This window comes from Gracilinanus agilis, chromosome 1 (assembly GCF_016433145.1).
Source record: "Gracilinanus agilis isolate LMUSP501 chromosome 1, AgileGrace, whole genome shotgun sequence".
Taxonomy (NCBI): Eukaryota; Metazoa; Chordata; class Mammalia; order Didelphimorphia; family Didelphidae; genus Gracilinanus; species Gracilinanus agilis.
Window position 1 is genome coordinate 709,543,690 of NC_058130.1, and position 24,608 is coordinate 709,568,297.

The 24,608-nt window shown below is 56.0% G+C and overlaps 2 protein-coding genes across 4 annotated transcripts in view; both read right to left on the minus strand.

Annotated features, from left to right (window-relative positions):
* Nucleotides 1–1,033, minus strand: part of KANK2 (KN motif and ankyrin repeat domains 2) — a 30,710-nt gene extending 29,677 nt beyond the window's left edge. The window contains exon 1 of one of the 3 annotated variants that reach the window (XM_044670201.1): nucleotides 954–1,033. The gene's annotated coding sequence lies outside the window, so the exon portion shown is untranslated. The other 2 variants (XM_044670217.1, XM_044670209.1) reach the window with 2 other exon arrangements.
* Nucleotides 1,034–1,867: 834 nt separating this feature from the next.
* Nucleotides 1,868–24,608, minus strand: part of DOCK6 (dedicator of cytokinesis 6) — a 65,357-nt gene continuing 42,616 nt past the window's right edge. The window contains 32 exon segments of the mRNA XM_044684992.1: nucleotides 1,868–2,147; nucleotides 3,190–3,357; nucleotides 3,497–3,603; nucleotides 3,888–4,031; nucleotides 4,163–4,399; nucleotides 4,838–4,927; nucleotides 5,540–5,665; nucleotides 7,322–7,336; nucleotides 7,713–7,844; nucleotides 8,057–8,200; nucleotides 8,288–8,480; nucleotides 8,571–8,671; nucleotides 8,776–8,934; nucleotides 9,403–9,555; nucleotides 9,826–9,960; nucleotides 10,195–10,291; nucleotides 10,476–10,560; nucleotides 10,763–10,889; nucleotides 13,419–13,601; nucleotides 13,874–14,028; nucleotides 15,121–15,290; nucleotides 15,388–15,527; nucleotides 15,667–15,837; nucleotides 16,010–16,123; nucleotides 17,016–17,156; nucleotides 17,960–18,055; nucleotides 18,562–18,654; nucleotides 22,371–22,475; nucleotides 23,028–23,191; nucleotides 23,391–23,552; nucleotides 23,753–23,984; nucleotides 24,474–24,560. Of these exon segments, the coding sequence (XP_044540927.1) occupies nucleotides 2,105–2,147; nucleotides 3,190–3,357; nucleotides 3,497–3,603; nucleotides 3,888–4,031; nucleotides 4,163–4,399; nucleotides 4,838–4,927; nucleotides 5,540–5,665; nucleotides 7,322–7,336; nucleotides 7,713–7,844; nucleotides 8,057–8,200; nucleotides 8,288–8,480; nucleotides 8,571–8,671; nucleotides 8,776–8,934; nucleotides 9,403–9,555; nucleotides 9,826–9,960; nucleotides 10,195–10,291; nucleotides 10,476–10,560; nucleotides 10,763–10,889; nucleotides 13,419–13,601; nucleotides 13,874–14,028; nucleotides 15,121–15,290; nucleotides 15,388–15,527; nucleotides 15,667–15,837; nucleotides 16,010–16,123; nucleotides 17,016–17,156; nucleotides 17,960–18,055; nucleotides 18,562–18,654; nucleotides 22,371–22,475; nucleotides 23,028–23,191; nucleotides 23,391–23,552; nucleotides 23,753–23,984; nucleotides 24,474–24,560 (4,269 nt within the window). The 3' untranslated portion in view covers nucleotides 1,868–2,104.

Sequence of the window (24,608 nt, forward strand, 5' to 3'; positions counted from 1 at the left end):
TGGCAGGGTGCCACCTGAACTTTTCAGAAGGACTCTCCTGGATTCCCACCCCTCTTGGTCTGCGGCTGAACTGGAGTGCAGAGATAAGGGAGAAAGGCAGATTGTGGGCTTGAGATTAGAACACCAGAATTCAGTTCTCAAAGTCACAAGACAGTTTCTTCTTCCCCGTTTCCCTCCCTTGGATGTCAAGCCCTCTCTGGGTCTCAAGCTGGTTCCTTCCTTAGGGACCAGGCTGCTAGGGAGAGGGAGCTTTATACTGTGTGCTAAGGGGACCCTGCCTCTGTTCCTTTTCCACCCCCCAGCTGCCAGGGCCCTGAGGGAATCCAAACCTGGCCAAGTTAGGAGAGAAAGAAGAGAAGCTGAGCCTCATGGGTAGCATGAGGGGATTGGGCAGGGGACTGAGCAAGGCTTGAGTAGGGACAACCAGGGGCTATGAGACAGGATGGGGTTTCAGGGCCTCCTAACCAGCCCCAGCTAATAGCAAACAGCTGGATCTTACTCCCTCCCCAATTCCGGCCCCAGCCCAGCCCAGGCCACAGGGAGGCTTCCGACCTCATCACTGCCTCCTAGCCCTTCATATTCCAATTTCTCTGCTCTGGGCAGAGCGACTGGCTCTTGGAGTAACGGTTCACCCATCCAAAGGACCTAAATCTGGGTGAAAGAGAGACAGAAAGTTGGAAAGGAGAGACAATCAGAGCCACAGGGGAATAGGGAGCCAAGAAAGAGAAACAGGCGGGTCCCAGAGCCGCTGAGGCAAATGTGTGAGACACGCAATGAGAGAGAGACGAGACAGACAGAGAAACTTGTAAAAGTAGGGGACAAGGCGAGCCAGAGGCAGAACGGGGCAGAGAAAAAGATGGAGAGGAGGGACAGGCGGAGACACACCAGATTTAGCCGCTGGGACCTTGCCCTGGGCTCCAGATGTTTCCCGTTCCTTTCTCCCGCCCCAGTACCTGGCTCGGCCCCTCGCTTCCTTCTCCAGCCCCGACCCCGTCCCGTCCCGTCTGGTCTGTCTGCGCGGGCTTCGCTCCGCTCCCAGCTTCGGCAGCACCTCCTCCTCCCCCTGCCGGGCTCCGGCGCTGGAGGGGCGGTGCGCGAGATCACGCCCCCCCCCAGCCCAGCCCGGCCCCGCCTCCCGCTCCCCTCCCCATCTAACACCGCCCTCCCAAAGCCCGGGGAACCTAACTTCGGCGCTGGCCCATGGCCTGCCCCGCCGGCCTGGGGGAGTTGGAGGGCTTGGCCCAGGGTACAGGTGCGGGCTCCACCTGCAGAACAGGTGGGGGTGGGAGGGGCTCCCTCGCTCGGCACCTCTAGTCCCGCCCTCTCCCGGAATGGCAGGGTAAGATCCAGGGCTGGGGGCCTCCCCTCAGGGAGCAGCGAGGAGCCAGCCCTACAGGGATAAGCCTGGGGGAAAGGAGGGGCCCCTCCGGCTGCCCCAGAGACCCTTCCGCTGGGAAGAGTGTGGGGCTGAATGTCAGGGCATGTTGGGGTTCTGCCAGACCCGCCCCTCTTGGAGCAGGGCAGCTCCCTCCTTCCTTATCCCTAGTGGGCCAGCTGTCGGGGTGGGGGAGGGCGGTGTCGAGTCAAAGTTACCAAAACATCCCCAAACATCCCGACCCAAGCAGAGGGAGAGAGGGCGGGCCACAAGTGGGCGGGGTGCCCCACTGTGCCCCACTCCTCTTTGCCCGGGGCCAGGTCCAGCTGGCCGGAAGGGGCCACAGCCTTGCCGGCCACCCACACCCACTTTGGCCAAGCTCCCCAACACCTTGGCAGAGAGCACATAAACGAGGTGTGCCATACAAGAGTGGGCAACCACAGGACCCGCCCCCAACCAGCCCCCTTTGAGGGAGGAACCGTGCTCAGAGGGTGATTTTTTAAAAAGTCACTTTAAATTAAAAAAAGATAACGTAAACACAGGTGTAGACCCCCTTGGCCAACAGGGCCCAGTGCAGAGGGGGGCAGGGTGAGGGCACAGAAGACACAAAAGCACCGGAGAGGCCCAGTCCTGGGGCCACCCCAGCTGGGCTGGGGCTTCATTGCGTCTGTGTTTGGGGGGGTTCCCAGCCCCCCTGGGCTGGCTTCTGTCCTTTGACTTCCTTTTCAATCAGCCTTCAAATTTACGGAAGCTTGTTCTGTTCAAAGAGTTCCTGAGAGAAAGAAGAGGGAGAGAAGGGAACAATCAGTAACCCTCTTCTTCCTTCCTCCTCCAGGGAGCCCCCCTCCTAAACTGGGGCTATTCCTTCACTGTCAGCTAGTTGATAACTCCCAATAGCTTCTGCCGTTTATTCAGTGCCAGGCACAGGGCTAAGTGCTGGGGTACCAAGGTAAGAGGCAGTGGCGTTGGACTAAACTAATTTGTCCACTTATCTTCCCTTCGGCTTGTCTAAGTTTTATGTGCTTCTTTTCTGCCCTTACAAGGGGGCTACTTGAGCTCCCCCAGACTACAGGCTGAGAGACATCTTGGAAAATACTGGACACGGTGCTATACCTGGGGTTAGGAAGTTCAAGTTCAACCTCAGGTACTTGATGGTTGTACAACCCGTGGCAAGTACTGATAATAATGTTATTTGTTGTTCAGTCAATTCCCACTCTTTTTGTGATCCCATTTGGGTCTTCTTGGCAAAGATACCAGAGTGGTTGGCCATTCCATCAGCAGCTCATTTTCTAGATGAGGAAACTGAGGCCAACAGGGTTCAGTAACTTGCCCAGGGTCACACAGGTAGGGAGTATCATGCTAGATTTGGACCCAAGTTTTCCTGATTTCGGGCTGGCCCACTATTCACTGTGCTACCTAGCCACCTTAAGTGATAATAATAGCTAATAACTATGTAGTGTTTGAAGGTCTGGAAAGTCCTTTATCTGTATTAATCCTTTTCATTCCTCACAACAAGCTGGTAGGAAGGTGTTATTATGTTGTTATTGTCCCCGTTTTACAAATGAGGAGTCACATAGGGTCACACAGGAGGCGAGTGCTGACTCCAGTCCCAGGACTGTATTCACTAGGACACCTAGCTGCTTCTCAATTCCCTTAACCCCTCTGAACCTCAGTTTCCTCCTCTGTAATATCTGCGCTTGCTGGATTCAGAAGTGCTAACGTATCTGAGCATCGGGCAAACACTTAGAGCTTGAAGAAATCTGATCGATCCCTGTGCCGTCTCCTTGGCTTGCTGGGAACTTTGGGGTCCTTACCTGGGGCTGGGGCCTAAGGCAGCAGGGGCAAACAGCTGGGGGATGCGCTGAGTGAGCAGGGGCTGCAGAGCCTCCTTCAGGCGGCTGTAGTTTCGCTCCAGCTCCCGGTGATACTCCTTTTGGTCAGGGCCAATCAGGACCTTGTTCTTCCGAAGGGCATCTTCACACCTGGGGCCGGGAATGGGGTTCGGGGTTCAGGCTCCAAGGGGAGGCTGGGGAATTCAGTGGGGTGGGTAGGAAGGTCAAGACTGGGTTAGGGGGAAAGGGTGTAAGGCCAGAGGTGGCAAGGGAGGATGGGGAGACCTACTTTTTGCTAAAGTCCTTAAAGCAAAGGCGAAGCTTGTTGTGGTGTCGGAAGAGTTTGGGGTCCTCGGGGATCTCAGCCAGAAACACTTGGGCTACTTCCAAGGGACCCTGTTTGTGGGTGAAGAGGGGGACTTAAGAGAGAGCCCACATTTCTCCCTTGAACCTTGCAGGCCTAGGATCCAGTCACCAGCTTCTGGCTGGCCCCAATCCAGAAGTCTGGCAAAGCCCACACCTCTCCTTTTTCACTGTGGTGCTCTCTGTCCTTGGCCTCTCATCTGGCTCACCTGTCCTCATGCCCATGCTTGGTTTTCTGTTCTGGCCTGATGATACCACCCTTTTGAGCTTGTGTCTGTGCCCAGCCCACCCTGGTTTCCATCCTCTGAGAGTCGTGCCTGGTTCACTGTGGGCCCCACAGAGCCCTGGAGCACCATCTGAAGCATCTTGGCATCGGGCGGCTCCTGCTCTGTGGCAAACGCCAGTTCCCTTGTCTTTTTCTGCATATCCTCGATGGCGACCTCCACTGGCGTCAGCACGGTCTGGAGACACACGACGGGGGTGGATTTGGGCATGACAAGGGAGCTGGGCTGGGGTCTGGGGAAGCTGGGGGTGTGCAGCCTTTCCCCTGTTTCTGGTGTGTCCCATTCCAGCCCCGCCGGGGCCCCGGCACCTCCTCCTTGTGGATGACGTTGATTCGGGTCTTGATGTAGGGGAAGGCATGGGCCGTGCTCAGAAGCGTCTTTCGCTTGTGCTGCTCCCGAAGCTCCCCATGGGCCCGGCCATCGGCCGTGAAGGGCGTGCAGAAGAGGAAGGTGCGAAGGTCGTAGTTCTTGTCAAAGTATGTTACTCGGTCCTTCAGCTCATAGGTGTCAAAGTAGGGTTCCACATAGGTGATCTGAATGTAGGCCTGAGAATGGGGTAAAGGGAGAATGTCACGGAGGCCCCAAAGTTGCCCCAATTCCCTCAAACACTCCAGGACTGCCGCCTTCCGCATAAGACACAAACACGCTGAAGCCCTCTCCCCAATATTCTCAGGATTTTGCCAATCATCCCCCAGGATGCACCCTGCTTTGGAACTCTAGAAATGCCACAGATAGGGAACAGCTTGGTGGCTCAGTGGAGGAAGAACCAGGCCTGAGCATGGGGGTCCTGGGTCCAAATCTGACCTCAGACACTTCCTGGTTATGACCCTGGGCAACTTGACCCCCATTGCCTAGCCCTTACTGCTCTTCTGCTTTGGAACCAGTACACGGTATTGATTCTGAGATGGAAGCTGAGGGTCATGAAAAAAAAGATGCCCCAGATGAAGGGATATCAGGGGGTCCATTTAAGGGACTCCTCTTACTTTGTGGGGTTCCAGCTTGGCTTTGTCCACAGGGTTAGAGTCTTTGATGATCTCAACCACATCATCCCCAAAACGCTCCGAGTAGAACTCCTGAGGGGGATAGGTCATAGGTTTGAATGATGGGACCAGATTGGATTTGGGCAGGGCAATGGGGGGGGAATAGGGGAACCCAGGATTTCTACCCAACCCCCAATGCCCCCCTTTGTGACTGGTCAGACAGTTAATGAGCCCGGCTCCGGCCGGCCCAGCCGCAGCCCACAGCATCCCCCCTTCCCCTGAGTCACCATACCAACCCCCCTTTCCTCCCTCATCACGTGGGCCGCCCAGCCTTGCCTGGGTCCTGGAATCCACTGCTAAATTGATAACAAATGTTTGGGCCCTGCTCCCCCCTCCATCCTCAGCTTTGGGAGTCTCCTCCTCCTAGCCATGAGCTGGCACCACCCCTTCCCTCTCTCCCTCCCTTTCCTGGGAAACAGAATACCAAGCTGTTGACTGGGGGATAGGGCCTGCCCAGGCCCTCCCGGCCCCTGGATCTCGTCACCAGCACCTTGTTAAGTTCCCTCACTAATGAGCTGGAGGGAATGGGGATGGGGTGAGGGAAATTCAGAGGCAGGACTTGGAGGGAGTCATTCTGTCCATGCCCCAGCTTCTGGGAAGGCAGGCTCTGGCCACCATCCCTCCACCCCCCAGCCCCCAAGTCACCTCAAGCCGGTGGGAAATCTCGGCAAGTTTTGTGATCGATGGCTCCTTGTATACAAACTCCTGCTCATCCAAATCCCCAAAGCGGGAGCCGTAGAAACCGACACGGAAATATGTCCCAAACATGCGCTGGGGACCTGGGCCAGGAGTCAGAAGTTAGGCTTAGCACAGCACCCCAAATACTTATATCCATCTCAGTCCTGGTGTTTGCTCTCAGGGCAGGCACCTCGTGGCACTAGCACCTCAGTAGGTCCACAGGGAGAAGAGGACCATGAAGGGCAGGACCAGGAATCTGAATTCCCTCCCTTCCCCAGGGCTCCAGCTACACTAGAGGCGCTTCCCTATTAAGGAGGCACACACAGCACCCACAGAAATGACCCCGATCCCAGAGGAGATGAGGAAATCGGAGCTGATGCCTAGAAAATGAGACAGATGGAGAGACAGAGAGAAAGAGAAACAGACAAAGAAGTAATTCTCTTGTCCCATGGGGGCTCCTCATGGCTCCTCAAGGTCTTCCCCCCAAGTCTAGTGCCCCGGATGCCAGGCTCCCTGGTCTTTCCTCTCTAAGAAGTCTGAACCTGACCACACACACCCCTAGCATAGAAGAGGTAAATAGAGGCACGCAGACATAGCTGTTCTCTTTTTGAGAGAAGGCCATTTAGGTTTGAGATTAATTCACTCACCAATGGCATATCCAGATAGGGGAAAAGCCAGGCACAGGCAACATGGAGGAAAAAGGAACGGAAGAGAACATAAACATGTGGGAGGCAAGGCATGGGCCACACATCCCTTTCCCTGTAAACTTGGGGCTTTAATGTAGGGGACCCCAAAAGGACAAGCAGCTCCAGAACCCAGAGCCCCGGAATCGACCCATTCCAGAGAGATCCTGAGGCACGAAGCCCTGGGAAAGGGTAGGGGAAGGCCCAGAGGATCCAGGTGGCCACCGTGCATGAACACCACCAAAACCATGTTAGGACTGAAACTTCTCTCAGATCCCTGAGGGGCCTAAAAATAGCTCCACACTAGGGGGTTGACAGGCCTGGCTGTGATTAACAAAAGACACAGAGGGTGCCAACTGGAGGAGAAAGCAAGGTTCAGGGTTGCCAGCTTGGTGGGGGGCTTGGGGGGGCTGCCCCGAGGAGGGTGGGGTGAGCTCTGGGGTGAGGGTTGGAGGGGAGTTTCTGGGGGGCTCTGTCCCACGTTGGAGGTAGTTTCCGAGGAGGCTGTGTTGAGTTGGGTGGGGATTCCTGGACGATTGCTCTGATTGGTGCCAGCAGCCTCGGCCCGGGTGAGGGAGCTGCCAGGATGTTGGCATTGTCTTTTGTCACCCTATCCGGGCTACCCAACCACAGTCCCAGAGCCAGGCTGGGAGTGGTGTGTGTGTGTGTGTGTGTGTGTGTGTGTGTGTGTCTGACTCTGCCCACATGAGAAGGGTGCCCAGGGAGGCCCTCCCCGTCCCCCAAGCAGTCGGGGACTCCCCAGAGGCAGCAGCCCCAGCTGAGTTGAGTCATCTGGGCTCAGGCGCTGCCCACGGGACTTGAGAGGGGAGGAGGGGGATCATGACCCTGGCACTGGCCACCCCACAGCTGTGCCAGGCAGGGGGTAGAGACTGGCTAGGGTTGGCTACCTCCCCTCCCCCCAAGCCACAGCTGCTCCTGGGCAGTGGGGGGCAGGGGGTGGGGAGCGGAGTTCCTTGCACTCCCCCTGGTGGTTGTAGGGCCATCCCAGCAGGCTCCATAGAGGGGTGTCTAGCTCAGGCAGGGAGGAGACAGGGATTCAGCTTACCTCCCAACCAGAGCTCTGAAGGGAGAAACAAAGCCAAGAGACAATGTGAAAGGTCCTGAGGGCCACGGCAGACCAGCCCCTGCCCGCCCAATCACCCCAACAACCTCCCGTGGCTGCTTTTCTGCCTTCGCCCCATGCCCTGGCCATCGAGCCCCAGGGGCCAGCCTGTATATGTGGGGGAGGTTCTGGAGGCTGGGCTTGGGGCTACAGGCCATGAGCCCCTGGGGGGATGTGGGAGCCCATCCAAGGGGAAACCATCGGCCTATACGGAAGGACCGACGTTGGTGCGGGCAGAGGGTCCTGGATTAGCTACGGGTCCAGAGAGGGAGGCTTAGGGATCAGAGCCCTGGGGATGAGGGGCAGAGGACGGAGGGCCTCGCTTGGTTCTCACCTGATGTATGATCTTGGTGAAGGCCTCCTGTAGCTTTCCATGAACAATGGCCAGCTTCTTATAGTCCCGATGGGCCTCCAGGATGGGTATGAGGATCTTGTAGACCTCATTCACAGCCTCGTACAGCCCGCCCTGGGGCATGGGGGGCATAGACAGCGAGTTAAACTCATCCCCTGGTTTCCCCTCTTAGGTCCCTGGCCAGTCTAGACCCGTGGAGCTTTCCTCTCCTTCTGACGGGGGACTAAGGGAGTGAGATATTCCCTTGGGGATTCCTCAGGATGCCCTCAATGATTTCTGTGCCCCCGATTCCCCCCAGTCAGCCCACTCCCTGGGCCCCAGCTGACCATGGTGAAGGAGGCGGCCGCCTGCTCCAGCAGCCCCACCAGCCCCAGTTCGGTGAAATGCTTGCCGGAACAGATCCCCTCTTCATCGGGGGAAAGGATGTCATCTGAAATCGCCGACTCTTCAAGCACGTTGGATGAGACGCTCTAGGCAAGAAGGTGACCCATCCGGGCTCAGGCCAGCTGTACCCTTCCTCCCCCCCCCCACACACACTGCCACTGCCCCCTGCCCACCTGGAAGGTAACACAGCCCACTGGTAGGTGGCGGCTGTCCTCCAGCAGGGCGAGGTATTCGGCCACCAGAGCCGCCGCATGGACGAAACACTGAGCTGCCTCGGCGTGGTTCCCCCGTTCCGTGTGCTTGCCAGCCATATTCTGAAGCCACGTCAGCCGAAGGTCTGGGGAGCCCTGGTACCCACGGGCAATCCTGGCATCAAGGAGGAGGCAGCTGGTCTCATCCACCTCACCCGACCATCCCCCCTCCCCAGCCTACTCTGTACCCCGCCACCCCCCTCACCTGTACATGAGATCCATGAGCATCTCTGGGTCTTCCTGGTGTTCCTTCATTTTCACCGTATCTGTCAGGATCATGTGCAGGTTGAACATAAGGTCTTGGACCTGGGAGCAATGGCAGGGATTGGAGGAAGGCCAGGAGGGCAGCTGGAAGGACAGGGGAGGACAGGAGGGAAGAGGGAAGGGCCAGGGCTAAGGCCTCAGGGCACCTGCTCAGCAAAGGTGCTGTCCCGAAGCTCCAGGTCCTCCTCGGCATAGGTCAGGATGGTCTTGAGCGAACGCCTCAGGTGCTCCTCATTGAAGTTCTGTGTCGTCCCCACAAGGGATGAGAGGGACATCGTCACCTGCATCTTCACCCGGGCAAAGTTCTGTGGGACAGCAGGGATGGTCTGAGAGCCCCATGAGAGCCAGGGAGCACTGCCCAGTCCCTCCCTCCCAGCCTCTCTGTCTCCCTTCCTCTTTCCCTCCTTCTCCCCCTGCCTCATCTTCCTCCTTTTCTCCCTTCACTCCTCCCTGCCCATCTCCCTCCTTCTCCCTGCCTTGGCTCCCTCCTTCTCTCCCTTCCCTCCCTTTCTTCCCTCCTCTCCCTGCCCCATCTCCCTCCTTCTCCCCCTGCTCCATCTCCCTTCCCTCCCTTTCTTCCTCCTTCTCCCTGCCCGTCTCCTTCCTTCTCTCCCTTCCCTCCCTTTCTTCCCTTCTTCTCCCCCTGCCCCATCTTCCTCCTTTTCTCTCTTCCCTCCTCCCTGCCTTGGCTCCCTCCTTCTCTCCCTTCCCTCCCTTTCTTCCCTTCTTCTCCCCTTGCCCCATCTCCCTCCTCTCCCTGACCCAGCACTCACATTTCCAATCTCATAGTTCTGGCGCATGAGGAGGTAGAGGGAGGCGCTGGCATGGGTGCGGATAGTGGTGACCCGGCTGCTGCAGTGGCGAAGAAGCCTCAGGCAGAGGTCCGCGCACAGCTCCGTGTCCTCTTCAAACAGCAGCTCGGGGAACTGCCACCCCCACCCCCAAACACGAATGTCAGGCACACACGTGTGCAGGCACTCATGTGCATCCACTCCCTGCTACCGACAACAGCCTGGGCTCCTTCCCAGCACACATGAAGTGCAAAGGGCCTCCCCACATTCTGGGAGTGTCTAGGGAGCTCTGGGGAGGCTCTGTGCCCTCTTTCCTATCCCTAGGAGAAGGACCTGGGCTGACGGGCACGGGGACCCTTACCCGGGGGACGGGACATGTGTGGCACCCACCTGGGCCCCTCTCACCTTGGACACCAAAGCCCGCTGTGTGGCCAGGCCGTGCTGCAGGAAAAGGGCACTCTGCGTACAGCCCAGACTGTGGAGCAAGACTTTCAACACGGCCCCAAGCAGGCCCTCTTTGGCCTCTGACAAGATCACTGTCTGGGGAAAAAGATGGGAGGCAGGAGAAAAAAGCACAGCCTGAGGGCAGGGGGAATGATGACTGGAGATTGGGAGGAGGATGGATAGATGAAGGAGGAAGGCTGTATGGATGAAGAGGGAAGGCTAGATGGAGGGGTGAGAGGAGAAAGCAAGACGGGGAAGGGAGCTCTGGTGTCCAGTCATCATCCGTTGCAGAAGCTCCAGGGTCAGGGGTCATTGACCAAGGGCCCCTACCTGTACAATGACCTCCAATGTGTCCAGGACTATGAGGTTGGCCTCAGTGGCCAGGTTTCCATCTACCAAGGCTTCATGCTCCATCTCATCCTTGGTTCTGTAGGGAAACGGGGCAGTGTTGGACCAGGGGTGCCTGAGGAAAGGCACCCACCAGATCTGGACCCTAGGCTGCCTGGCTGCCTCTGTGCCCAGTTCTTGGAGCTCCTGACCATCTCTACGCCCTGCTTTTGTGTCTTGACCGTCTCCTCCCCTGCCAGCCCGATCCTTTCTGTCCCACCCACTTGTCCACTCTGTCTGACGTTTGCTTCCAGTGTGTGACGTTCTTCCTCCATCTCACGTTCTCCTGGTTCCCGAATGGGCTCCTCTCTAAGACACAGAAGTACCCACGGTCACAGGGTCATCGGGGAACCTCCCTACCCGAGCCAACCACTCAGGAGCTCAGCGGTCCCTCCCACATTGGGCGGAGGAGGATGTCCTGCAGACACTGGGAGCTCCGGGGGCCAGCCTGCCCCAGGAGAGGGGTCTGGCTGGCCCAGGGAGACAGGACTCTCTGGTGGCCATTGCTTACCCCGGCTGCGCCGTACCATCTCTTGTCGGGCCCCAATGGTGCCCAGGATAGCTTCCTCAAGTCGGGCTTTCATATCCAGTGACTTCTTGAAAGTGAGGCTGTTGATGCGTTCAAAGGCCTTCTTTCCCTGAGGGGGTGGACGGGGTTTAAAAGAGGAGATCTGGTCTGGGAGGCTCTGACTAGACCTCCACAAGTCCCTACTCCTAACCTCCCCCCTCTGGTCCAAGTCTCGAGGCAAGACAGATGCAAAACGGGGGCGACGTGGAGGCAGATGGTGTGGGGTAGGGGGAGGTAGCATTCGGTTCCCAAGGTGCCAAGGGCCTCCTCTCCAGGTTTTCATGACCCTGCTCTCTCCCTGCTTGCTGGGTCTTCAGGTCACACCTATCGAACATGGGTGTCCCCTCTCCAAAGTCTCTCCTTGGTCCTTTTATTTTTTTTTAAACCCATAACTTCGGTGTATTGTCTCATAGGTGGAAGAGTGGTAAGGGTGGGCAATGGGGGTCAAGTGACTTGCCCAGGGTCACACAGCTGGGAAGTGGCTGAGGCCGGATTTGAACCCAGGATCTCTTGTCTCTAGGCCTGACTCTCAATCCACTGGGCTACCCAGCTGCCCCTGGTCCTTTTATTTTTCATGCTGTTCTAGTGCACCTGGTGATCTCATCAGCTCCCGGGGTTCGGTGATCATCTCTTTATATTCTCACCACATCCCTTCTTCTTTCCCTCTTACTACAGGGCTCTGGATCGCCCCCTGACCTCTCCCTCCCCACCAACCCGATTTCAATGATCCTCTCTACATAAATGATCCCCAGATCTCTCCATTTACCGCGAGTTCTCATCTCATACCACCAACTACGTTGTGTTTATCTTTTTTTTTTTTTTTCAATCCTAACCTTCCATCTTAGAATCAATATTGATTCCAACGCAGAAGAGTGTAAGGGCTAGGCAATGGGGTCAAATGACTTGGCCAGAGTCATACAGCCAGGAAGTATCTGATACCACATTTGAACCCAGGATCTCACACCTCCAGACCTGGCTCTATCTACTGAACCACCTAGCTGATCTCCATAAAATCAATTCTAAGAGAGAAGAGTAGCAAGAAATAGGCAATGGTGTGTGTGTGTGTGTGTGTGTGTGTGTGTGTGTGTGTGTGTGTGTATGTATGTATGTATGTATGTATGTGTGTGTGTGTGTTAGGGTGTTAAGTGACTTGCTCAGGGTCACTCAGCTAAGAAGTGTCAGAGATAGATTTGAACCCAAGACCCCCTGTCTCCAGACCTGGCATTCTATGCACTGTGCCACTTAGCTGCCCCATCTTCTCTTTTCTGCCCACAAAGCTACCACCTTAGTTCAAGGCATCATTATGGGCAATTGCAAGAGCTTTCTAATTCGTCTTCCTGTCTTGGCTCTCCTCCCTCCAATCAATCTTCCACTCCATTGCCAACTGCCTTTCAGGTTGATCATATTTCTTACCTACTCAATGAACCCCCATGGCTCTCTATCACTTCAAATATAAATCAAATCAAACATAAAATCCTCTTTTTTGGCAGTGGTGACTACTAGACCTGGTGTTAGGAAAACCCGAGTTCAAATCCAGCCTCAAATCCTAGCTGTGTGACCCTGGGCAAATCACTGTATGTTTTTTGCCTCCGTTTCCTCATCTATAAAAGGAATTGGAAAAGGGGACAGCTAGATGGCTCAGAGATTGCGAGCCAGCCTAGAGACAGGGGGGGCCTTCAAATCTGGATTCAGACACTTGCTAGCTGTGTGATCTTAGGCAAGTCACTTAGTCCCCACTGCCTAGGATCCAATATGGAAGGTAAGGGTCTTAAAGGAAAAAGAGCTGGAGAAGCTAAATGAGAAATTACTCTATGATCTTTTCCAAGAAAACCCCAAATGGGGTCACAAAGAGTTGAACACAACCCAATGATAAAAATGATAAATATAATAATAATAATAAACCTAATGATAACGAACCTTCACAACTTGGCCCCTTCCTCCTTTTCCAGTCATCTTTATTCCCTTCCCCGTACTCAGTGGTCCAGCTGCCCTGGGATCTATTGGCTGGTTTTTGGTTGTTTTTTTTCCTCACATCTCTCATCTTTGTGCCTTTGGCCCCCAGCTGCCCTGACACCTGGAATGCCTTCCCTCCTTGACTCTTCCCAAAACTCAAGTCAGCTAGTGTCTTCTCTCTGAAATTAGCTGCCATTTACATTGATTCCATCTTGTTGGCCCCCAGTGGTTTCCCTCATTGGACTGTGAGCTCTGAGGGCAGGGGCTGGTATCCCTTTCTTTGTGCCCCCCGGGTTTAGTACAGTGCCTGGAGCGTGCCCCGCTGAGGCACAGGGAGGACCCGGGTGGCAGAGTGGGTGGGAGCCTCTAGTCCTTGGGGGAATGAATGGAAGGGAGAGCGGGGACTCTGGCCTGGCCTGGGATGGCCTCTGCCACACTAGCAATGGTGTCACGGGGGGTCTGCCTAGTCCCAGGACCTGGTGTGGCCCTTTCAGGGACAGGCGGTGGGACGGCGGCGTCCCAGCTCTCAAGCTGGAAGGGAGCGTGGAGGTCGTTCAGCGCAACCCTTTCGTTTCATGGGTGTAGAAACCAGAGACCGGAGGGGAATGGATTTGTACTAGGTCAGCCAGGGAAGAAGCGGGCAGACCTTGTACTCGAAGCAGGATGTACAGAGATGCAGGAGGTCCAGCAGGCGGGCAAGCTGCCCGGGACCCAGGTCACTGGTCCAGTGCTGCAGGAGCCCGGGCTCCGCGTTCTTCAGCACCCACAGGGCGCATATCAGCAGGGTGCGGCTGGTGTCTGCTGCCAGGGGGCTCACGGTGCGGGGAGCCTGAGAGCGGGAGAGAGAAGGCTGCCCGAGAGGCACCGCTGGCCCTGCCCCACCCCAGACACCCGCCTCTGGACTCCGGCTGAAGAGGCAGTGAGATCCCTTCATCCTCTACCCTCAACCCATCCGCCCAGCCTAGGAAGAGGCTGTCTGTGGAGGCCACCCAAGGGGAGCCCAGCGGCCCTTTCTCTGGCTCAGGATGCTGGGGTCCTGCCCTCGCCTCGCCCTGTAGGCACACGGGGGGCTCAGAGCCCTCAGGACCCCTCGGTACTCACAGGCGGAGGCCCCTGGGGGAGGCTGGGCCGTGAGCCGTGGGGCAGGGGGCTGCCTGCGATGGCCATCGCCACCGACGGGCTAATGGTGCCGCTCCCATCCAAGTCTATGTCCACATCTGGCACGGAAGCCAGCCGGGAGCGCTGCCCGCCACTCTCTGCAGAGGGGAGGACAGATTTGACTGGGAGTTGGGAGGGGGAGGTGAGGAGGAGCCGGACCTTTTTCTTAGGTGAGTAGGGGCTCCCCTGAACCAATTCCTTCCCTCTCTCTCCGCTGCCTGGGACCCCCAAGAAAAGCCTCTGTGAGCCTGGCAAAGGGGATGGAAGGAAGGCAGCCCCTCTCCTCGGGGAGCCCTCGAGGCCGGCACTGCCAGGATGCATCTTTTGGAGGGTGGAGAGGGAGCCCGGGTCCAGGGGGAGGAGGGGCGCTGCCCCCAGCGGTTGCCCAGGAGGTGATGACCATGGTAATAATCAGCATTTAGATAGTGCTCTAAGGTTTGCAAAGTGTCAGCCATGCTACGACTCTGGGAGGTAGACGATATTATTACCATCCTTACTTGACAGAAGAGGAAACAAAGAGGTTTAATGACTTACCCAGTGTCACACAAGTAGTGAGTGTCTGAGGCAGGATTTGAACTAAATTTAAGTCTCCCAGTCAGCTAGGTGGCACAGCGGACAGAGCACTGGCCTTGAAGATAAGAAGACCTGAGTTCAAAACCAGTCTCAGACACTTATTATTGGTGCAACCCTAAGTAAGTCACTTAAACTTTGCCTCAGTTTCCTCAACTGTAAAACAGGAATAAATAATGACACCCAGGGGACAGCTAGGTGACTCAGTGGATTGAGAGTCAAGCCCAAAGAGCAAGGTCTTGGGTTCAAATCTGGCCTCAGACACTTCCAGCTGTGTGACCCTGGGCAAGTCACTTAACCCCCATTGCCTAGCCCTTACCACTCTTCTGCCTTGGAACCAATACATAGTATTGAGTCTAAGACAGAAGGGAAGGGTTAAAAAAAAAAGAATAACACTCACCTCGAAGGGTTGTTCTCTAGTCTCTCATCACACAAAATTAACCCTAACATCTTCAATAATTTTAATTATTAAATGATTAAATTTAACTTTATTTATAAAGTGCTTATTAGCACTTTAGCGCCCGGCACACAGTGGGTGCCATGAACTAACCCTATCTACCCCCTGGCTGAAGGCTCCTCCTCGGCACCCCCCACCCCCATCGGAAGCGGGCTAGGCTGACCTGAGAAGTCATGCAGCTGGGGGAGCGTGTCCAGGACCAGGGTGAGCAGCGGCAGGTAGAGCTGGGCCACCCGGGCCTTGACCTCCGGCTCCGCGTAGCGGGCATCGGCATCATGGCTGCACAGGAGGCTGTGCACGGCGCTGATGGCCTTCTTGTGCAGGAAGAACACCCTGGGGAGGTTTAGGGGGCGAGTGGTCACGTGGGCCCTCACCCACCCACCCTCAGAGAACAGAGGTGCATCCGTGGGCCGAGGCGGCACTCACTCACCCCTCGGCCTCGGGCTCCAGGATCAGGGCCAGCTCGGTCAGCAGGAGCCCAGCCAGGAAGTGCTGCTGCCGGAAGGAGCCAGAAAGCTCGAACATGCCAATCACCTTGGGGTCCTGGACGTGGCTGGAGAAGGCTGAGCTCTAAGGGGGACACTGCAAGTTCAGGGGCTGACCCCCGGGAGAGCCCGGCCCAAGGCTGCAGCCCAGGGTCACGTCCCACTCTGGTGACAGGGAGGAGGTGGAGGATTCGAGTCAGGGTCATGGTTGAGGGTGGCCTTACCTGAGAGGTGGCGGAGGAGACAGAAGGGGAAGGGGAGGCCGGGGGAGAGATGGGGCTGCAGGGCAGATTCAAAGTCACGTAGTGTTCATGGCTGCAGAGGATTCGGGTGAAGTCCAAGCGCAGAGTTATCAGCCCATTGGGGTTTGGGGACGACTGCAGTCGAGTGGTCACCTGTCCAAGGCGGTGGTCAGTATGGCTGGCCGAGGAGGGATTGCCCCACAGTCACCTCTTTCCTTCCTCCCCCTCCTCCTCATCCCACCCGAGTACCCCCGTAGATTCTTCCTGTCTTCCCCCGCCATCCTACCAGGAACGCTCTCCCAGCCCAAGAGCCTCCCTCTTCTACCTGCTTGTAATAGGTCCTGATGAGACTGAAGACAAATCCTCGATCCACCAGGGACAAGAGGTCACTGAGGAAGAAGGCCAGGCTGGTGTTGAGGCGCTCAGCCAGCTCCGAGTCCTGGAGGGAGCAAGGGCAGGACAGCCATTTCAGGAGCCAGGCAGGGATGTGTAGAGGCCATCTGCATTGGCCATCGGGGCCAGGTCTAGACCCACCACCCCTGCTTCCTCCTGACCAGTCTCTCTGACCACTCTTAAGAAGGGAAGGCACCCCTCCATTCCATCTTGGTATCCCCTCTCTCCATTTTGTTTCTTCCCCTAAGCATATGACCCCAAACCATTTCTTCCAGTCCTACCCCTGATCCCCTGCTCTCACCTCTTCCTGGGCATTTGACCCAGACATCCATCCTGCTGACCCTCTGAACTCATTCGGTCCAAAGGAGTCATGTCCGCCTCGCTTTCCCCCAAAACCAGAACCCCAGCAAATCTTGCTGCCCTCCCTATTGTTATCAATGGCTCCATCTCCCTGTTGGCCTAATGCCATTATTCCATCCTGTCAAAATCCCACTCATCCTTCCCTCTCCCCTCTCCAGGAAGCCGCCCAAAGTCACAATCCACACGGATCTCTCCTCTGAGCTCAACCGTGTACCCTCACTTGTGGTCAGATGCAGACTTGGGCCATCTTGCAGGCATTACCTCCTTCCCCCTTGTCATACTGGGAGCTCCTTAAGGGCAAGGCCTGGGACTGCTCCTTCTCTCTGTCCTCACTACCAGAGCAGTAGAGGTAGGTATAGGAGGATTGATGGAGAGAGCCCCATACAATGGGTAACACAGATCTCTATTTGTTCCTCCTTTGAGGCCATCCTCCCAATCACGGCCCCTCAGGCCACCTTCCTCTGGGCTAGCCTGGCTCCCCCAGTCACCCTCCTACTCTAGGTCAGCACTGCTTGTGATGATCTGTCATTAGAGGCTGGACTTCCCCCAGCAACTGGTCTCCCCAGGCCAGCTCCTACCTTGTGGCTGCGCGCAGTGATCTCCAGCCCCACAGAGCTGACCAGAGCTGTGATGTCATCCATAAAACGTCCTGGAAAGCGGAGCTTCCGAGGGGTGTCCAGACGCTCGTTCAGCACCAAGTGCAAGGCCATGCTTTTCCCCTGGGGAAAAGGGAGAGAAGAAGGCTGAAGGCCAGAGATTTGGGGGGACGGGTGGCACACCTGTGTAAATGGATTCTCTAAGAGGAATCACAGAATTTGAGGGAGAAAGGACCTTGGTGGCCCATATCCCACAAGGAACCGCACCCAGAACAACAGAGCTGATAGGTGGCCCAGCAGCCAGCGTCTGCCTTGAAAAGCTGGGACAGCTGAAGAGGAGCCTTTCCAGACCTCAATGGGCCTCTTTCTAAGTTCTTCCCATTGTTCCTAGTTCTGAGTGAGAGGGCCCAAGGCTGAATCTTGGCTGCTTCACTTACTCCCTGGGCAAAACTGGGACCAATAAGTGAACTTCTTGGTAAAACGGAGGTGGCCGGGGGAGCAGACTAGAAGAGTGCTAGATCCTGTCCTGCTCTAAATCTGATTCAATGTCTAACTCCTCTTCCTTATTATATCACTTGTCCAATTCTGTAAGATGCCTATTGTGTCCCACCCAAGTCTTCTCTTTTCCAGGTGAACCCTCATTCCTTTTTGCTTCCTTTTTTCTTTTGTTTAACCCTTCCCCTTTCTTAAAATTCCTTTTTCTTAAATTCTAAGTATTGGTTCCAAGGCAAAAGAACAATAAGGGCTAGGCAATGGGGGTTAAGTGACTTGCCCAGGATATCACAACCAGGAAGTATCTGAGGCCACATTTGAACCTCATGTCTCTAGGTCTGACTGTCCACTGAGCCACCTACCTTGCTCCCCACCCCAAATCTTTCAAGAGAGCTATCCCGGAAAGTATCCCTCATCCTGATTCAGAGGCTTACCATGAGCTGGAAGAAGAACCAGGCATGTTGGAGGACGGCTTCCCGAACAGCACTGCCACTCACCACCCACTGCAGGGCCAGCTCTTCATGCAGCAACTGGGGTTCAGGGGAGACAAGGGGAGTGGGGGTCGCAAGGAGGCCAAGTTACTCCCCATCCCACCCCATCCCACTCAGGAATCGCAGTTCCAGCCAAAGCATCTACCCTCTTTGATCTCATCATGGGGGGACGAGAGGAGCCTCCATCCTTCCCTTCCTACCATAAATCCCAGAAACTTGGACCCTATCCAATCTGTGCTGGGGGACTCCAGTTAGCTCTTTGCCCTCTCTGGGCTCCTGGGCTGGGGCCTCTTTGCCCCAATCCCCATGTCCATCTCCTTGACCCTGCCCCCTTGAGAGGTGGTGTGATGTATAATGGGGGAGTCAGAATTCAACCAAGAGGGCTCAGGGATAGAATAAAGGTCGGAGAGTGAGATGGGATGATGTGGACCCTCTTTCCCCACCAGCCTCCCCATATGCCACCTCAGGCTAGGCCCTAGAGGAGGAGGTAGCCCCCATGACGGGATGATCAAGAGGAAACATCGGGGCCCCTTTTGCCAAGCTACCTTCCTCCCAGTGGGTCTCGGCTGGGAGGTCGCCGGGAGAGATGAGGAGCCCTCGAGATAGGAGGAAGCTCGGTTAGGGCCTCGATCCATGGTCTGTGGATGGAGCAGGATGGAGAGGAAGAGGAAGAGATGATGGAGGAGAGGGTTAGTATGGATAGGGCAGAGGAGGGAGGAAGGAGAGGAGGAGGAGGGAAAGCAGAAAGAGGAGGCACTGAATGGGATGATCCAAAGGGGAAATGAACATCTCCGGCAGAAACAGCCTTACTTGGGGCCAGTGTGGGCTCACCCTGAGTCTCCTCTGCCCCTCTCCCATCCCAGGTTCTCCATTCTGAGTCATCCATGGTAACTTTGCCTTCCTGCTCAAAATACCCTTGTGGTTTCCCATTTCCTATGATGCTTACTTCTAACCTCAATCTGGCATTCAATGTTTCCTCCATTCAGTTTCTATTTAATCCTTTCTGCCTAATACTGCCTCCCTCATCCGACATCCTGTTCCTACCCTAGAGTCCAAAATCTCCAACCAGGCTAGTCTCTTCAACAATGACCACATATAGGGGGCAGTTGGATGGCTCAATGGATAGAGAGCTATGCTTGGAGACAGGAGATCCTGAGTTCAAATCTGGCCTCTGATACTTCCTAGCAAGTCACTTAAACCTCAGTTGCCTAGTCCTTACCCCTCTTCTGTCTTGGAACCAACACTTAGTAACAATTCTAAGACAGAAGGTAATTTTAGTTAAAAAAAAAAAAATATTAGCCACCGATAGCAGGCTCACTGACAGCCCTGCCTGGAATTCCCTCCTTATCTCCCATTAATCTTAAATCCTAATCATCCTTTAGGGCCCAGCCAGCTCTTCCATAAATCCTTCACTGATTCCTTCAGCCCATTCTGCTCCCCTTTTCGGACTTCCTGTACCCCCTACTGATAGAACCCTTTTTTTGAAGCCCATGGTGATAGGGGAGAAGAACTCAGGTTCTTCCAAAGGCTGTGCTGGCCCTCACTGCCCTGCCTGTCTCGAATGAAGGAGTCACTGGGGTCATCGGCTCTTCCTCTGGGATCTCAAGACCCTCTTGCTGAGGTATGGAGGAGACAGATCAGCCTCCAGCCTGGGACCCAGAGCTTCCACTTGGGGAGAAGAAAAAAGACATTTTGGAGTGAGGAAATAATCCTTGGGGGAAGCCAGTCTGAGGCGGCTAAGTAAGAAGAGGCAGAAGATAACAATAATGGTAACAGCCAGTATTTTTAGACCGCTTTAAGGTTTGCAGAGAACTGTTCAAGTGTTACGATCCTTATTTTGCAGATGAGAAGACCAAAGCTCATAGAAGCTCAATAACTTACCCAGGGTCACTAAGCTAATAAGCATCTGAGGCTGGATTTGACCTTGGGTCTTACCAGTTCCAGGTCCAGCATTCTATCCAGTACACCCCTTAGCTGTCTCATTGAGAGACCAGGGAAGCTAGCGGGGATAAGCGGATAAAGTGCTGGGTCTGGAGTCAGAAGACTCAACTTCCCAAGTTCAAATCTGGCCTCAGGCACTTACTAGCTGGCAAGTCCCTTTACCCTGTTTGCTTCAGTTTCCTCATCTGTAAAATGAGCTGGAGAAGGAAATGGCCAACCATTCTAGTATCTTTGCCAAGAAAACCTCAAAAAAGGGTCAGGAAGAGTCTGAAAACGACCGAACTACAACCAAACGCAGAGAGATTCCATCGGAAATATGTTTCAGATGCTCCCCCGTGCTGACCTGAAGACAAAGATCAAACGGTTCTTGTCCTTCAGGAACTTCCTCTCTTTTGGGAAGGATATTCACTCTCCTAACTCGCTAGCTCTCTCTTATCAGCCAGAGCATCACCACCAGCGAAGGACCAGGAAGGAGATGGAGGCAGGGAGGGAAGGTACCGGGTCTCTGGCCCTAGGCAAAGCCTCTGCTGACCACTAGGTGTCACTGTTCCCCCCAAATCACAGTGGGGCAAAGATGGGGGGACACCTGAGTCCTTCAAAGGATTCTGTTCTGGACTGTGGACTCTGCTCCCAGTCCCAAGGTGGGGCAGCCAAGAGCATGAGACCTAGGTCCTCCCCTCCAGGGACCTCCCTCTCTGGGCCCTGATTTCCTCATCTGCAAAATGGGCGGGATGGACCGCATGACCTCCAGGCATCAATCTATGACCCAATAGTTTCTGGTCCCTATTTCAGCACCTCTAAGCTCACACAGGCTCCTTTCACCTTTCTCTTGGACTCCTGCCTACTTAAGTGCCTCTTCCCCGTTCCAAGCCATCCTTTACACAGCTATCAAAAATGCTTTCAAGGGGCAGCTGGGTAGCTCAGTGGATTGAGAGCCAGGCCTAGAGACGGGAGGTCCTAGGTTCAAATCCGGCCTCAGACATTTCCCAGCTGTGTGACCCTGGGCAAGTCACTTGACCCCCATTGCCTACCCTTACCACTCTTCCACCTATAAGTCAATACACAGAAGTTAAGGGTTTAAAAAATTTAAAAAAAAAAAATGCTTTCAGTACAGGTCTGACCACATCACTCTCTTACTCAATAAACTCTTACAGCTCCCTATTGCCTTTAGGATTAAATAGAAACTCCTCTGTTTGGCAATAAGGCTCTTTGCCAACTGACCCCCGAGACAACTCTAGGGTTCAATCAAGCTGGCCTCCTCTAGGAGAAACTCCATTGGCAGAGAGGGGGGACAGCGGATAGAATGTGGGGTCTGTAGCCAAGCAGACCCCCTCTGACATTTAAATGCTAGATTACCCTGGGCAATTCACTTGCCTGCCTCAGTTTTCACACCTGTAAAAGGAAGCTAATAATAGCCCCTGCTGGGGAGAAAGTGAGCTAATGTGTCAAATGCTTTGCAAAGTTTCTAGCACTAAAATGCTAGCTGCTATTATTGTCATTTCCCTTCTCTGGGCTGTGGGTACTGGCTGCTCCCCCAACTGGAATTCACTTCTGGCTGCTGCCTCCCCAATTCCCTGGTCAGCTCCCATCCCACCTCCTGCCTGAGGGCTTTTCTGCTGCCCCGACGCTGCCCCCTTCGCTTCCTATTGATTCTGTTCTCTCCATAGACGTATTCTCTGATAGAAATGTAATTTCCCTGAAGACAGTGGTGGGTGTTATCTTTGTATCCCCCACCCCAGGCACAGTGCCCAGCACACGGGGTGCTCAGTGATCAATACTTATTAGCTGACTCGAGAGACAGAACTCAAAAGGAAAGAGAATTGGAGGATGAGGCTGGACAGAGCGTACAGGGCTTTATGGAGAGGAAGAGCGTAATAATTCTTAAATGAATTGAGCATGACAAAGGGCTGAGTATGGTTCAGTTGGGAAGGCCCAGAAGAAGCTGGGGAGGCTTCAGAGAGGATGTCGAGGGGGGCCTGGCCTCAAATGACCGCTAGATTATGCACTGGGGTGGGACGTAGGGGGACATTCCAGGTAAGGTGAAAAGAGTAAGAAAGCTACAAGGATCCCTTGAGACTTGAATACGCTTACATGCCAGTCCTGGAACCCTGGGCTTGGCCCTTGGGCCTATTCCCTGTCCCCTAGCTGTGGTCACCAACCTTGACCGGAGAGAGGCTGAAGACGGGCTCAGATGACCTGCCCAGCCCTGGGGCCCAGCTCTTTCCCTCACCAGGTCAGATAGGAAGCTGTTCCCCCTCCCCACCCCAAGAGAAAGGACTTAGAAATACGTGTTCCCTTCTTTGGCTCCGTTAGGCAGACCCTCGTGTTAATGGGGAGCAGAGCTCATGCCAAAGCAGGGCCGGGGGGCATGCACTGGGGCCCTGGGAGTGCAAGCTGCAGGCAGGGTGGGCACCTGTTTGAGGTCAGCGCTGTAGTGTGGGTGAATCCGCCTCAGGACGGCCTTGCTGCCCCCCGGGGCATAAGCAGAATTCACCCAGGAGTGAGAACGGTCCACACCCTGGAGCCCGGCCGGTGGGTGAGTGGGTGCAGGGAGAGGGGTGCGGGGAAGGGGCACCAGAGACATGGGAGAGAGAGGAAAACCAGGGTGAAACCAAGCACAGGCTTCCACGGCATTTTGGCACACACACATGTGTCATATATGCATGCACACCGAACCCACACAATGACCCCCGAGGCCCGCTCCGCTCAGGAAAGGCCTTTAGCTTTGGCTGTGGGGTGTGTTTGTGCATGGGAGAATGGCAGAGAGGACAGACTCGGTTTCCAGAACAGGGAAGAGCTTAGAGATCATCCAGTCTAGGCCCCTCGTGTTACAGAGGAGGAAACTGAGGCCTGCCCAGGGGACCTGCCCCAGGTTAGCCACAAGCCATCCGCAGAACCCGGGGATCACCTCATGTGTCCATCTTCAGGCCCCCGGACGTGAGGGGGATCCGCATCCTGCCCCGCTCATCTCCCCCCACCCTCCACCAAAGGACGCCAAGCCCCCAGTTCTCTTCACTCTTTCCAAAGCCCATCCTCCTTCCCCCCGCCCCTGCCGGGCCCCAGCCCACACCTTGCAGGCCAGGATGCGGGTGACCTCCTCATCTGGGGAGCAGGGAGAGGAGGCCAGATCAGGGTTGCTGCTGCTGATGCTCTTGGACCGCGACAGGTGGAGGCTGGAGGGCCGGCCGGGGGCACGGGACAGCGTAGCACACTGCACGGGGGGCGGAGGAGGCACTGGGGGGGAAGAGAGTGACGTGTGAGGGCTGGAAGGGCTCCCAGGCCCTCTCCCCACACCCGGTCAGACCCCACAGGGCGCTCCCTAGCCCCTACCCCAGGGCTCGGCTCCAGTGGGCCAGGGCCTGAGGCTGGGGAGAGTGGTCAGTCCTGGGAAGAAGGGGCACCCCCCGGGGCCCGGGGGGCCTCGCTCACTCACCCCCTGCGGGGCCAGGCTCAGGGCCGGGCAATCTGAAGGCATAGTGGATATAGGCGGCCAGCAGCTGGTTGTGACCCCTCTGGTCCTGGGCTCCCTCCAGGCTCTTGTGAATGAGGCTGACCACAAGAGCGATGGCTTCAAAGGCCCCACGGCCCAGGTTCACTACGGAGCAGGGGGGTCACCCCGAGTCAGCTCTGGGCTCTCCCACCCCTCGTATGAAGCCGGGGCTCTCCCAGGCCCTGCACTGTCCCAAGCTCACCCTTTTCACCCATTTCCCAGTCTGGAAAGCTGAAGCCCAGAGGCGGCCCAACCATTCCCAGAACCGCCGGCCGCTCTGGCCAGCCCAGACCCTCGCCTCTCACCTATCTGGCCTCCGATGACGGGGGGCCGAACGATGAGGTGGATGAGCTTGTCCAGCACGTGGTGGGAGAAGGCGACGAGGGGCTCGGGGCTGGCCAGCCGCAGGGCCCCCACGCTACTCTTTAGTTCCGCCTCCACGTTATTCTCACTCAGGATCACATCCTTCAGGCGGAAGGGGAAGGCCGCCTCCTCCAAGACATGAACCAGCGTGAAGAACTTGTCCAGGTGGGGGTCCTGGAGGTGGGAGGGACGAGTCAGACCCCCCCACCCCAGGCCACAGACACGTCGTATTCACGCTCTGCTGCCCCACTGTGCTCCCCACCAGCCGGCCTTCCTTCTCCTCCCAAGTAAATCACGGTGGTGGGGGAGATGGCGGGCCGGCGCCATCTTACTGGTTGAATAGACCGACTCTCCATGAATGGCCTTCCTGATGGAGGGCCTGAGTCAGCAGCCAAGTCAGAAATAGTTCCTGGGGGAGGGGGTGACCCCGGCCTTCCTTCTACCCCCGGTCATTCACACCTCGCCATGGAGGCCAGCCAGGCCAATTACCTAATGCTGGGCCTGAGAGCCACTGGTCTCTGGGCCACGTGAGTGTCCAGTTTTCTAGGGCCTCGGGACTGCCTAAAGAAAGGCTTTTTGGGGAGGGGGAAGGGGGCAATCCCTGTGGTCACTCCCAGCAAAGGCAGAGGACCCCACTGCCCGCCCTCCCCTGGCCAGGGGTACCTGTGGATGTACTGAGGACACGGCTGCGAGTTCCACACTGAATACCCCCTTGTGGCCATCCACCCATCGCATGCCAGGGAGTGCAACCTAGGAGGGGAGAGACGGGCACCCCTCAGCCCCCGGAGGCCAGCCCAG